The sequence below is a fragment of the Vespa mandarinia genome, chromosome 7 (genome assembly GCF_050613455.1).
Source record: "Vespa mandarinia isolate Hongniang chromosome 7, ASM5061345v1, whole genome shotgun sequence".
NCBI lineage: Eukaryota > Metazoa > Arthropoda > Insecta > Hymenoptera > Vespidae > Vespa > Vespa mandarinia.
In genome coordinates this window covers 5,360,001-5,372,500 of record NC_140816.1, presented here as the reverse complement: position 1 = coordinate 5,372,500, position 12,500 = coordinate 5,360,001, and the positions used below count along the sequence as shown (strand labels likewise).

Below are 12,500 nucleotides of genomic sequence, written 5' to 3'. Positions count from 1 at the left end.
ATATATATATATAGAAAAAAAAGGAAAAAAGAGAAAAAGAAAGAGTTAAAGACAATTAAAAACAAACTCGATTGTATCACAAAACGTTTCCCTTTTTTTAAGATCAAAATTCTCTTATGTTCTCTCGTAGCTCGTTTAGGTGATAAGAAAGAAATATATATAAGTATATCTTTCAGCTTATTATGATCGATCGATCGATCGATCGATTCAAAGGACTTTCCTCCTGTGGAATTACTTTCCGATCGTGTCGCCATTGGCATTCCTCGTGCTGCTGGATTGACGATCGTTTAAATGACCTCTGGCTTGCCGGCTAGTAGGCTGACCCCTGGGCTAGATGAGTGCGAGCTTTGGGGGACAGCAACCGCCCGCGAAATGGCCGCTGGCAGCCTCACGTTCCCGTTTGCGGCGGCCCTGGCGTTCTGCAGTCTAATTTGCAAGAAACATTTGCTAGATATAACGATCCTAGTTCATAATCCACTCCGTTTTTCGGGGATTAGTGATACACAACACCGAACGATCAAGCAATCCCACGAAACTCGTCAACGACAACGTTAACAGGCGCAGATCTAGCTGTCCTTCGATCGATCAAGCTGCTTGTCATCTCGAACAAATGTTTCTCTAACGATGCAAGAAGAATTTTTTTCTCTCTTTTTTTTCTTCTTTTTTTTTTTTATTTATAAGCATTTTCTTCTCTTTTCCTTTACTTTTTTTTTTTTTACTTTATATATATACATATACTTTTTACACCTACCAAAAAATGATTTTTTTTTTTTAATTTAATAAAATCATATCGATACTTGCAATTTACTTCTTTAACTATCAATTTGTGACAAATTTTAAATTTTTTCTAGCACGTATACTGAAAATGAAACGATGATCGATAATTAATTTGAAAACCATTAGTCTAACCTGTCAACTAGTTTATATCTTTTTATTATGATCAAAAACATAATATTAATTTATTTTTATGTAAAATGTATATTGACAATAATTGAATTAAAAATGCTTAATGAAAAAAGAAAAAAAAGAATCAAAATATTCATTTATACGTATAATTATTTTATATAAAAAGAAAACGGAAACGGAAACGAAAATGAAAATGAAAATAAAAATTATAATGATAATCGATCGTTATAACCTGTTAACAGGTTAAATAATCTCATAGAAAATATGGTAAGATTCATTCCTGTTGGCAGCTTGAAGATCGAAAAACTTCTTTCGTCTACGATGGAAGCTTCGAAATCAACACGACATCATATACATATATATAGAGAAAGAGAAAGATTTACTTGAGTAAAACACCGCTAATACGAGTAACACGAATGCGTCGTTACTTTCTATATGTATATATGTATATGTAACACTGACAATGAAAAAGACTGCAAGTAACTGCGACGGACATCGGTAAGAAGTTCGTGTCGTGTAACAAGGAATACTGATCGTCGTGGTTGAAGCGATATTCAGCAGGTATCGTTTGACGTGTATTATAATTATTATTATTATTATTATTATTATTATTATTATTATTATTATTATTATTATTTGTTTTTTCTTTTTTTTTATTTTTGCTATTTTCTTTAATTTTTTTTTTCTTTCAATCTTTTTCTTCAATTCCTTTTCTTTCGTTCTTTTTTTTTTTTTGTTTTAATTTGTTCTTTATTATTATTTTTATTTTAAATTATTTTATTTTATTTTATTCTTTTTTTTTTGTTTTTTCTTTTTTTTTTTTTTTTTTTTTTTTTTTTTTTATCGATTTAGTGTTCGCCGAAACGATCGCCCTACTTGTTGTTTTGTTACTTACCGGTCGTGAATCGTCCCACGACAAGCTGCATTAGTACACACAGAGAAGAGGGAGACTTTAGAACTTTAGTTGTCTTTCGTACGGTAAGCCTTTTTGTGTGCTAACAAGAACTCTACGTAACTAATGTGCGTGCTACATCGTTGCAACAGGAAATGCACGGGATAGAGAAAACGGGCTGGCCTACTAACTTGATTTTTGACTGCCGCATAAATTGTTGGATCTTTCTTGCTGCTTGATGGGCCGCTTGCTGATGGACTGCCTGTTGCCTTGAACAAGCGGACCCAGGACGTGAACGATAGTTCCGATAATTGCTTTGAATCACCAGGGCTGCCTTTGTAGCTTGCCTTTAAAACGTAACAAACAATAAAATGAAGAGAAGCAAGAGGGAAGGGGGGGAGGGAGATATATATATATACAGAGAGAGAGAGAGGAAAAAACGTTGTAATAAAAAATTTTTTGAAGAAATTTGCGAGAACAATGGAATCCTGAAGGGAGGCGGAAATGAATGAAAGAGAAAAAGTAAATGAAAAGAAAAAGTAAAAGAGAGAAAGGAGAACTTGGCTCACGATCGAAGGAGATTAGTATTAACTTCGAAGAAAAGTATAAGTTAATCTCGTATTCGCACCGTCGCAGCTCGTGGTAAGTGTAGGGAGGTTAAGGGGGTTGTCGGAAGGCCGGACAAGGTAGGTAAAGAAAGAAAAAGAGAGAGAGAGAGAAAGAGAGAGAGAGAAAGAGGGACTCTAGGAAAAGTTGTTGAATTATTTACGACGCCAATTAAAAGTTTGCCCCGTGCGGCACGTACCTCGAACTCGAGCGTTATCGGTCTGGTTGACCTGGATCGCGTTAAATTAATGTGCCGCGAACGTGCATGTACGTATCTCTCGATAATTACTCATCGCTCGTTAAAATTAGTCGGGTGATCTCGCGAGATTCAAAGATGGAAGGAACTGGGAGAGAGAGAGAACGAGGAGACAATGAATGGAAATGATTTATCGAGAGAGAAAAAGGATCGTGATGAAGATAGGTAACAAAGATAATCATGGTCGATTGGTTAGTTGATTGATTGATTGGTTGGTTGGTTGATTGGTTGGTTGGTTGGTTGGTTGGTTGGTTGATTGGTTAGTTGATTAATTGATTGCTTGATGATTAGTTAGTTACCTGTAATAAGCGCACTGTTTGTGCCGACGATAATACTGTTGGATGAGAACGGCTGCGTGTCTTTCAGCCTCTTCTTGCCTCTGACGACCCTTGTAACTCCGATAGGCCTTCTGGATCATTCTCGCGGCATGATAAAGTTCCCTCTGCTCTCGATCGGACAGGGTCAACCTACTCAAGTCAGCCTCGTTCCCATCGGTATTCCCATTTCCATCGGTTCCATTGCCAAATTTCCGCTCGTTACAGCTTGGATAGTACTGACCGCCACCGTTCTGATTGTTACCGCCGTCTAGTTGCAGCTGCAATTGCAAAAATTCGCAAAAGTCGGCCGTCGTCGGGGGTGGCGAGGGCGAGTCCGGTGTGAGGCAACTGCTGGAAGGACTCGATGGACTCGCCTCGGCGTCGGCGTCCGAGACGGAAGCCGCGCCTCCGCTGCACTCACGGTACGAGTCGAACAATTCGCCGGAATCGAGAGGCTGGAAAAAAGTTCGATTCGCCAGGTGCGTTCACGTGAGTTCACGTTTTAACATTTTTACATCGTTTACGTGACGCGTCTCATTACAGTACAAATGATATCTATGCAGGTACGTATTTGTGTATTTTTTTTTTTTTTTTTTTTTTTATGTGGTATGTTAATTACGTATTTATGTATGTATGTATGTGTATCTATCTATGTACATCTAATTGTAAGTAAATAAAGAAAAAGCAGTGAGATTCACCATTTGCTCCATCAAAGCATCTTCTAACGGCGACAACGGTGGTGGCGGCGGCGGAGGGGACGAGGAAGAAGACGGAGAATCACCTTCCGCTCTCTTGATCCTTTCCGGTAGCGCGGCTATAATTTGTTCGGCCAACGTCAGCACCCTCGCGTCTTCTTCCCCTATAAAAAGGAATCACCACCCTAGCGAAGATTGTAAAGTCTGATCCCGAACCGCCGAAACCACACCGATCACAACACCGAAGTTTAAAAGCCGTTAACGTACGATGAGCCACATCTCATGTCAATAAAACGTTTAACACCAAGACTCGCCGTTACTCGTATTACACCGGTTAAACGGCTGCGATAATACAGACCGACATCTTGAAGGAGGGGACCGATGTTGATATCTCCCTCTGTTCCTTGAGAGATCACTCGTTAGAGCGATGTTTTTCGAGATAGTCGATGAGTTTACAAGAGTTTCTCTATTAGCCACCTCTTCGTCATCTTTTCTTTGATAGATTCTCTTTGTCCTTATTATTATTATTATTATTATTATTATTATTATTTTTATTATGATTATTATGATTATTATTATTATTATTATTATTATTAATACTTTTGTTTTAAGTTTCTTTTTTGCGATACCCTATTCACACGAGGTACGACCCGACGCTCGTCGCGTGCGAATGGAATCATTGTTTGTCGTTGACAAAGATCGGCAGGGGCCGATACGTGTTAGTAGGCGGCTAAGAAAGTTAGACTTTTATACAGCAATCATCCAACACCAGCATTTACGAAGGCCAAGCAACACCAATACTGCTCAAGCTGCAAGAGTATCAGAGGAGTTGGAGGATAAGTGAGCCTCGACCGCCTGGTCGCCGTTTGTACGCATACAGAGACAGAGAAAGAGATCGTGTTAAAGTAAGGGGCGCTGTATTAGCTAGGATTCTACGGATCAAAGGCCACGCAATACTGTCATTTCGGATGATAGATCTATCAGCGTGTGTGTCGGAAAAAACAGAGTTACGGATAATTACAGATAGATAGATACAGGCAAACAGACAGACAGACAAACAGAAGGGGAAACGAGGAGGGTACGGACCTACGGTCTCTTGAGGGGTCGGAGCGCTCTCCATTCCCTGATCGCCAAGGCCTAACGACGACTCATCCTCTTGCAACAATTCCATGTTGTCCAGGAGCGGGGAATCACCTGTGTTTTTCGATAAACCCCTTAATACTACTCGTTTGCCTCAAATGATACACTCGCACAACTTACGGCCTTTTACTCTCTAGGACTTACTGTTGGGTGTGGCGCGGGGTAAAGGAAGGAAGGTGTGTATATGTACGTGTGTGTATGTGTGTGTGTGGTGTTTGTATGTATGTATGTATGTATGTGTGTAATTTACGTGTGGATATTTTGTGTGTATGCGCGTGTGCACGGAGAAGGGCAGTATAATAGCAAACAAGACTAACACAACGCCAGATCGAGACCGCTGTCTTGAGAAGGCCTCCTAGGGCTAGGGCTGGCAGGTCGCAAGAAAAGCCTCTCGTCTTGCCTTCTGGCTTCGAGCCGATTCAGTTCTTCGGCGATTGCCGTATGTCCGTTCTCTGCGGCAAGCTCGGTGGCGCTTCTGTTTTGACGATCCCTCACACGTAACGCCATCGCGTTCCATCTGCAAAAGTCAAACGACAGAACGAACGTTTCATCTTTCATTCCTTTCGTAATAATCGTCGGGATAATCGTCAAGTGCCAACCTATAAAGTATTCTAGCGGTATCAGCGTGACCAGCGGCACAGGCCCAAGCGAGCGGTGTCAATCCAGCACTGTCTTGTCTCAGGGCATCGACTTCAGCGTCCAAAACGTTACTCGGATTTTCAGCCCTCCAATGAAGCAATGCACAAGCTAATCTCGAATATCCCAATCCTGCTGCCAAATGTAACAAAGTCGGTCCACCTGATTGTAGAGCTTCAGCACCGACTCTCCAAGGACGAACGACAGCGTCCTAAAGAACAAAATGTTCCATCGTTAGCGTCTTGATTGATATATACTTACGAATTTTACAAAACGTACCTGGCAATAAGCCACGAGTCGTTCTTCCAGATGAGCTGCTGGAGACGGCGGACCTGGTCCTTGTAATCGAGATTCCACATCCGCCAATCGATCCAACAACGCTCTTTCTGGATTTGGTTCGGTCGTAGGTGCTCTTCGATATTCAAAAGCAACACTGTCCGATACGACAAAGCCATCGCATGCAACCTGAAGGGATGCAATACCCGGAGCATGGGCTGGACATCGACAACGTAATACACCAGGTTGAACCAAACAGGCCTTTACTGGTTCCGCATCAAAAAGCACCGAATAATTTTGCGAACCGTTCCCACCTGTCCATGGACCGGCAACCAAAACCTACGAGTATTTCAGAAATCAATAAAAATATTTCAAAATAAATAATTGACACGCATAAAGACTTTGTCGAGCGTTTGATATGCATACTTTGACTCCACCCTCGGTATAACTCCACTCGGGACTGTATTCTGCGATCTGGACGGTTGTCCCAGGCTGACATCCAACATCGTTATCAGGTCCTCCCCTAATATCCGGTTTCGTATCTTCGGCTTCGAAATCGTGCAATTCCGGTAAATCTCCAAATACATCGAAGGCATCCAAATTGATCAGCACGTCGTCGGACGAATCGATAAAATCCATCGGATTTATCATACTATCGTCCGCAGGTGATGGTGACGGTGAGGGCGGTACCATGTTTGCGGATAATGTCCTCTGAATATCTTCTTGACTCAAGTCTAACATTTTTGCAAAATCTGTGACCTCGGAGCCAGAACTGGTGATAGGTAAGGATTGAACGGTTGACCGATCCATGCTATCCTGTGCATCGATCTCTTGCTGCGTTTGTTGTTCTCTATCGACGCTAGTTTGCTGAACGATTTGTTGCTCCGTCACTTGTTGCATTTCAACTTGCTGACTCTGCTGTTGTTGTTGTTGTTGCTGCTGCTGCTGTTGTTGTTGCTGTTGTTGTTGCTGCTGCTGCTGCTGCTGTTGTTGTTGTTGTTGTTGCTGCTGCTGCTGCTGCTGCTGCTGTTGTTGTTGTTGTTGCTGCTGCTGCTGCTGTTGTTGTTGTTGTTGTTGTTGATGATGATATGGTTGACTGTTCAGTATCAGAAGACCACCTCCACCTTGAATTTGTTGCAAACTTAAAACTAAAGGAGCCGGCTGTTGGCTCTGAGTCGAATGGGAATGTCTGGAATATACACGTGGAGCCGGCGAAGCTGTTGTCGAAGGCTGCTGACCGCCGGTCGTCGATGAAACCTATTAGGTATAGTATCGACTTAACTATTGATGAGACACACCGGATTAACTTAAAAATGATTATGACTATTTTCTATTTACCTGATTATCTGGTGTTAACCTTCTAGGTGCAAGCTGTGCGCTACTGCTAGAAGAGGTAGAGGATGCCCTCTGTCTATCTAGCAGTTGCGAAACGATCATATCAACCGGATGATTGGAGTGCTGCGTGAGATGAGGATTATTTGGATCATCGTCTCCACCGAGGAACATGGGCCTTAATTGAGAAGCCAGCTCGTCTCGCGTCCATTCCTTCTTGTCTGGTGGTAACGCGAGACAGGTTGGCAGAGCTGCTAACTTCGCATCACCGTCCGGATATGGAACGTTTAGGTAATGGACAAGGACGACGTCCGGATTCTGAAGGAGCCAATAACATCTCCTGTGAAACGTTGGTAGAATCGCCGAATGCACGTAACAGCCATAGATGCATTCGACCCCCTGGACCTGTGATTTCGTAGACACAAATTTCATTTCTCTCATAGTACCTATACGTATACACGTATGCGTATAATAAAAATGTCAAAAGGTCATTTATAATCTCTAGATCATAATTCTATTTATGTACTTGTACATATGTAAGAAATAAAAGTGTAAAAGGACATTGACCTTAAGTTTCATATGATCCTCCCGCGTGGTTTTACCATCCTTCCGTTTTTTCCAACAATAACCATCTCGCCGATAGCGGACCTTTTTTCTCGAATAAAGCAACATCGAGCCACTTCGAGGTCGCACTTTAACTTCCCGACTTTGCCACTCGGCGTGCCTCTGAAAGCTTATCAGGATCGCGGCAATTTCCTAAACATATAAATATTTTTAATTACGAAATGTTCGAGCTTTCTCTCGATCTATCCTTAAATTCTAAATGATTATTACGTTTACGCGAGCGCGTTAAAAAAAAAAAAAGAGTAAGATATTATTGATCGCAATATTAAGATCTCTCGAAGGATAAAAAATTATTTTAAAGTTATGTAACATTTTTTCTTCTTTTTTTTTTTTTATTTTTTTCTTCTTTCTTTTTTCTCTTTCTATTTCTCTTTCTTTTTTATCGGGCACGAAACGCGAGTGGAATATTCGAGTACACCGTTTCCTAGATTTTTATCAGGCTAGAGAGAACGTGATTGAGGAAGGTGGAACTCGGCTTCCTAGTATTGATTGGGTGTAGCCCCAACGGAGTCCTTCATTTCATTCACGCCGTGACGCCGCGCATCGGAAGGTGCTTGGAACACGTAGGAGATGGAGTCGAGGACTGCTTAAAACGAAAAGAATAAACTGAATTCAAAGGTACCAAGGTGTTGGTGCATCCAAAGGCATATATATATATATATATATATATATATATATATATATAGATGTATAGGTATATATGTATGTACTACTCTGGCAACCTCGCTGACATCTTCCTTTTCTCGAGGATTTGGCTTCCCCTTGCGAATCGCGCTGATATATCGCTGATCTTCCTTCCAATCCTCGTCTTTATCTCGCTAAAGGTGATACGAATCTAAGAAGGGATTCGTCACATAGAAAATATTCGCATACATTTCGCGACTAACGCCTCCGGGAAGTTTTCGCACAATAGAATCCGCCACGTCAACAAGTATGCACATAGTAACGTTTGCCTCTCTCTCTCTCTCTTTCTCTCTCTCAGTTAAAGAATTCACGGTTACTCTTCATCTATCATTCTCTGTCATATATGTAATTTCTTTTCTTCTTCTCTCTTTTATATATATATATATATATATATATATATATATATATATATATATATATATGCATGTATGTATTATATTTGCAAAGAGGACGTAAGATATATTCAAACTTTTTAAAGAAAAACTTTTGTCATTTACAACAAAGGTCATTTACAACTTTTGTCATTACATACATTTTGTCATTATGATCAAATTTGATAATTTAACTATTACTTAATACAATTTATACAAATTATATTTGTTTGATATTTGTTTGATTTAAAATTATCTATATATTTTCTATGAGCCACGTTCATTTCACAGATTTACACTAACGATAAATATAAAGCTAAAAAACGTACTAAAAAATACTGTATACAGATGTTCCCTAAAGACATCGGTAAATGGGTTTGGAATATCGAATACTTTTATCTTTCTTTTTGATTCTCTAACTAGAAGGGCGTGTTTCGAACCTTTTACCAATACTATTTCTCTTTAAATCGGACCTCTCTAAGCAAATTGCTCCTCTACGTGCTACTCAACTTTTCCAACCTGCCAAGTGTAAAATAGGTCAGACAATGCGAGATAATTTGCTTTGGAATATAGAAACTGACAGTGTATATAGAATATGTAGATATATCTATATATATATATATATATATATATATATATATATATATATATATGTATGTATATATATATATATATGTATGTATGTATGCATGTATGTATGTATGTATGTATATATATGTACGTAAATACATACGTAGATATATCATATATACAAGGTCGTCTTGCCCGCACAGCACCAAAGATCCTTTCCAAAAAATTTCCGACTGATTCCAATCATGATTACGAATGGTGGAAGGGTCCTACGTTTTTCACGGTCTGATTTACTTTTGCGAGAGATCGGCGAAGGATCAAATGGAATATACCTCGAAATTGGATATTTCGAGGAATATTCTCTTAAATGTGATCGAGTCCGATGGATACTAGCTAGATTGTGAAGAGGCGGGAGGGGGTCGCGATTCAATAAGGAAAGGCGCGCGGTGTTGAAAAAAAAAAAGAGAGAGAGAGAGAGAAGAGAGAAAAAAGAAAGAGGAGGTAAAAAAAAAAAAAGATATTTTTCCGAGTAAAGATTTTGATTGAATTTACGTAAACGAATTCTATAAGCTTTAAAGAGAACTTTTGTATATCTAATATATGATCGACGTAGAAGAAAACGAAGTTGATATATTACAAGAAATTTCATTAATACCGACTGATAACTCAGCGTCAGCTAGTAGATAGATATACGTACTGACTGACAGTAGTAACGAAGCTGTCTGCAGTCAGGCGATAATGTCACGATACCGTTTATAAGTCGAACAGTAGTAGATATTCGATAGAACGAATCAGACAGTAAGCAATTATATTGCACACATATGCTAACGGACATTAACAAGAGGCCTGTTCAAACTCACTTCGTGTAATCATATATAGTGGCACACGATATTAAACCAGTGTATCAGTAGTTACACCGTAAAATAACTCTGACAGGCAGGAGAAGTACTACGCATCGCAATGGGTGCTTCGAACAGAGAAATAAAGTTGAAATTAGTCTTTGAAATCGTTAAAGGCTAAAGCGAACTTTTATGTTTCAGGTTTAGGTAAAACGGCTGAAAAAGTTTTCGTTATCCTATGGATGAGCGTATACACGCGATTCGATTGTTCGCAAACAACACAGATGAAATATCGAGTTAACAAGAGCATAGAATTTTATATCATTATTTTATCCTTTTAATATATAACGATTCACATACGTTTTAATTTAAAAAGATTTGTCTTATTGTATTATAAAATGTATATATAAAATACGATCACGCGATAAAGAGGACATTTTTAAAAGTGACACTCGTAATTCCCTATGAAAAATTTAAACCAATATGTATGACGATTCAAACACGACACTGTAATAATACTAGTATGATATTAGTAATATTAGTAATATTAGCAGTCATAATAATAATAATAGTAGTAGTAGTAGTAGTAGCAGTAGTAGTAATAGTAATAGTAGTAATAGTAGTAGTAGTAGTAGTAGTAGTAGTAGTAGTAGTAGTAGTAGTAGTAGTAGTAGTAGTAATAAGGATTATAAACTTCCGAACGGCAGACGATGGGTGAAACTTAAATGAACGACGAAAAAGAGTAGTAATAAGTAGGTATAATTAAACGGACGATAAGAAAGTCTAAGAACGACGTTGGAATCTACTGTCTTTTAATACCGGCAGTCATGAAAGTCACGGAAATTGGCAATGGAAAGTCTAATCGACTTTAATTATAGAAGAATCGATATCGATATCGCGTGTAATTAAGAAGTCCTAAATTTCAATTATCTTTTTTCCCCTTCCCTTCGTCGTTCTTCTTTTCTCTCTCTCTCTCTCTCTCTCTCTCTCTCTCTCTCTCTCTCTCTCTCTCTCTGTCTTTGTCTCTTCTCAAAAGGAAAAATAAAAAGTAAAAAAAGACGCGAGAATATTTCTATCGTTTCCTTTTTTCTTCTCTGATAAGAAAATTCTATCCGTCTTCTAGGAAATGGCGCATCGATGCATTTGAATTCGGTCGTTCGAGAAAGAGAAGGGAAGGCAAGAAAAAGCAAAAAGAAAAGAAAAAGGAAAAAGGAAAAAGGAAAAAAAAATGAAAAAAGAAGAAAGAGAAAAATAAAAATAAAAAGGATTTCCTCGGGTCGTCCGAGAAAATTTGCCAATTTCCTGGCCCCTTTGTAAAGCACTGAATAACAGTGAATGGAGAACGCCCACGCAATTTCTCCGACATCGTCCAATATCGATATTTCATTACCATCCTGTCGGCGTCCCAGTGCCACCATGAAAGTCGCCAAAGACGACGGCTACAGGTAGGAACTACCGATAAATCTCTTCTATTTATGTGCCTCCCGAACGTCTCGATAAGAATGTCCTTCACTAATTAACCTTGCTACGCAATTTATCACCGTCCTCGGATCGGACCGACTACGTACGTACGTACCTACTACGTACGTACTTACATACGTACGTACGTATATATATATATTTATATATATATATATATATATATGTATGTATGTATGTATATATGTATGTATGTATGTATATACGTATGTATGTATAAAGAAGCTAGAAGAGATATCGTCTCCCGCCTATGAAAATCTACACGACGAAATACTAAAACGTTCTCCTTAGGGACAGACACGCTACACGAATGACAATTCTTCCTGTTCCTTCCACAACCAATATGAACGAGAACGAATTTATAATCGAAAAGGGAGGCTTAAAGGAAGCATAGAAATATAAAGTCCCAGAAACGTACATCTCTTGGCCTCTTTCACCCTCGCCCCTATCCTATCCCTTCTCCTTCCTTTACTCTTCTCTCTTCCCGACCATTCCTCTGAATATTCGATGAAATTTCTACGTGGATAGATACCTAGGTAGATAAACCTATGTAGACATGTATATAGGTACGTACGTATACGTATGTGAAAGCGCGAAGGAACAAAACGATGTTAATTGCAGCCGACATTCGCGTTGTGTACCGTACGAAATTGCAAACATTCGAATGGCTACATTTCGCCGTAGGTTTCGAGCGGAAATCAATATGCAAAGTCAAACATTGCCTCAAAAACGAATCCAAATACAAACGGTGGGGTTTCGAGTAAAGCTCGTACTCTCTCATTCCCTCTCTCTCTCTCTCTCTCTCTCTCTCTCTCTCTCTGTCTCTCTCTCTTTCGTTCTCTAAGTTACACTACGACGGTACCTATTATCTCTGCGG

The 12,500-nt window shown here is 39.2% G+C and overlaps 1 protein-coding gene across 6 annotated transcripts in view; it reads right to left on the bottom strand.

Moving 5' to 3' along the window:
• Positions 1-72: 72 nt before the first annotated feature.
• The window catches only part of Camta (Calmodulin-binding transcription activator), a 48,290-nt gene continuing 35,862 nt past the window's right edge, over positions 73-12,500 (bottom strand). For 3 of the 6 annotated variants that reach the window (XM_035863579.2, XM_035863582.2, XM_035863586.2), the window contains 11 exons: positions 7,624-7,812; positions 7,063-7,461; positions 6,151-6,981; positions 5,728-6,063; positions 5,412-5,659; positions 5,130-5,329; positions 4,759-4,866; positions 3,676-3,836; positions 2,960-3,432; positions 1,990-2,145; positions 73-426 (listed from right to left, as the gene is read on the bottom strand). In XM_035863579.2, coding sequence (XP_035719472.2) covers positions 288-426; positions 1,990-2,145; positions 2,960-3,432; positions 3,676-3,836; positions 4,759-4,866; positions 5,130-5,329; positions 5,412-5,659; positions 5,728-6,063; positions 6,151-6,981; positions 7,063-7,461; positions 7,624-7,812 — 3,240 coding nt within the window. In that variant the 3' untranslated portion in view covers positions 73-287. Of the gene's footprint in view, positions 427-1,801; positions 1,902-1,989; positions 2,146-2,959; positions 3,433-3,675; positions 3,837-4,758; positions 4,867-5,129; positions 5,330-5,411; positions 5,660-5,727; positions 6,064-6,150; positions 6,982-7,062; positions 7,462-7,623; positions 7,813-12,500 lie in introns of those variants that run through there. The other 3 variants (XM_035863583.2, XM_085658080.1, XM_035863584.2) reach the window with 3 other exon arrangements.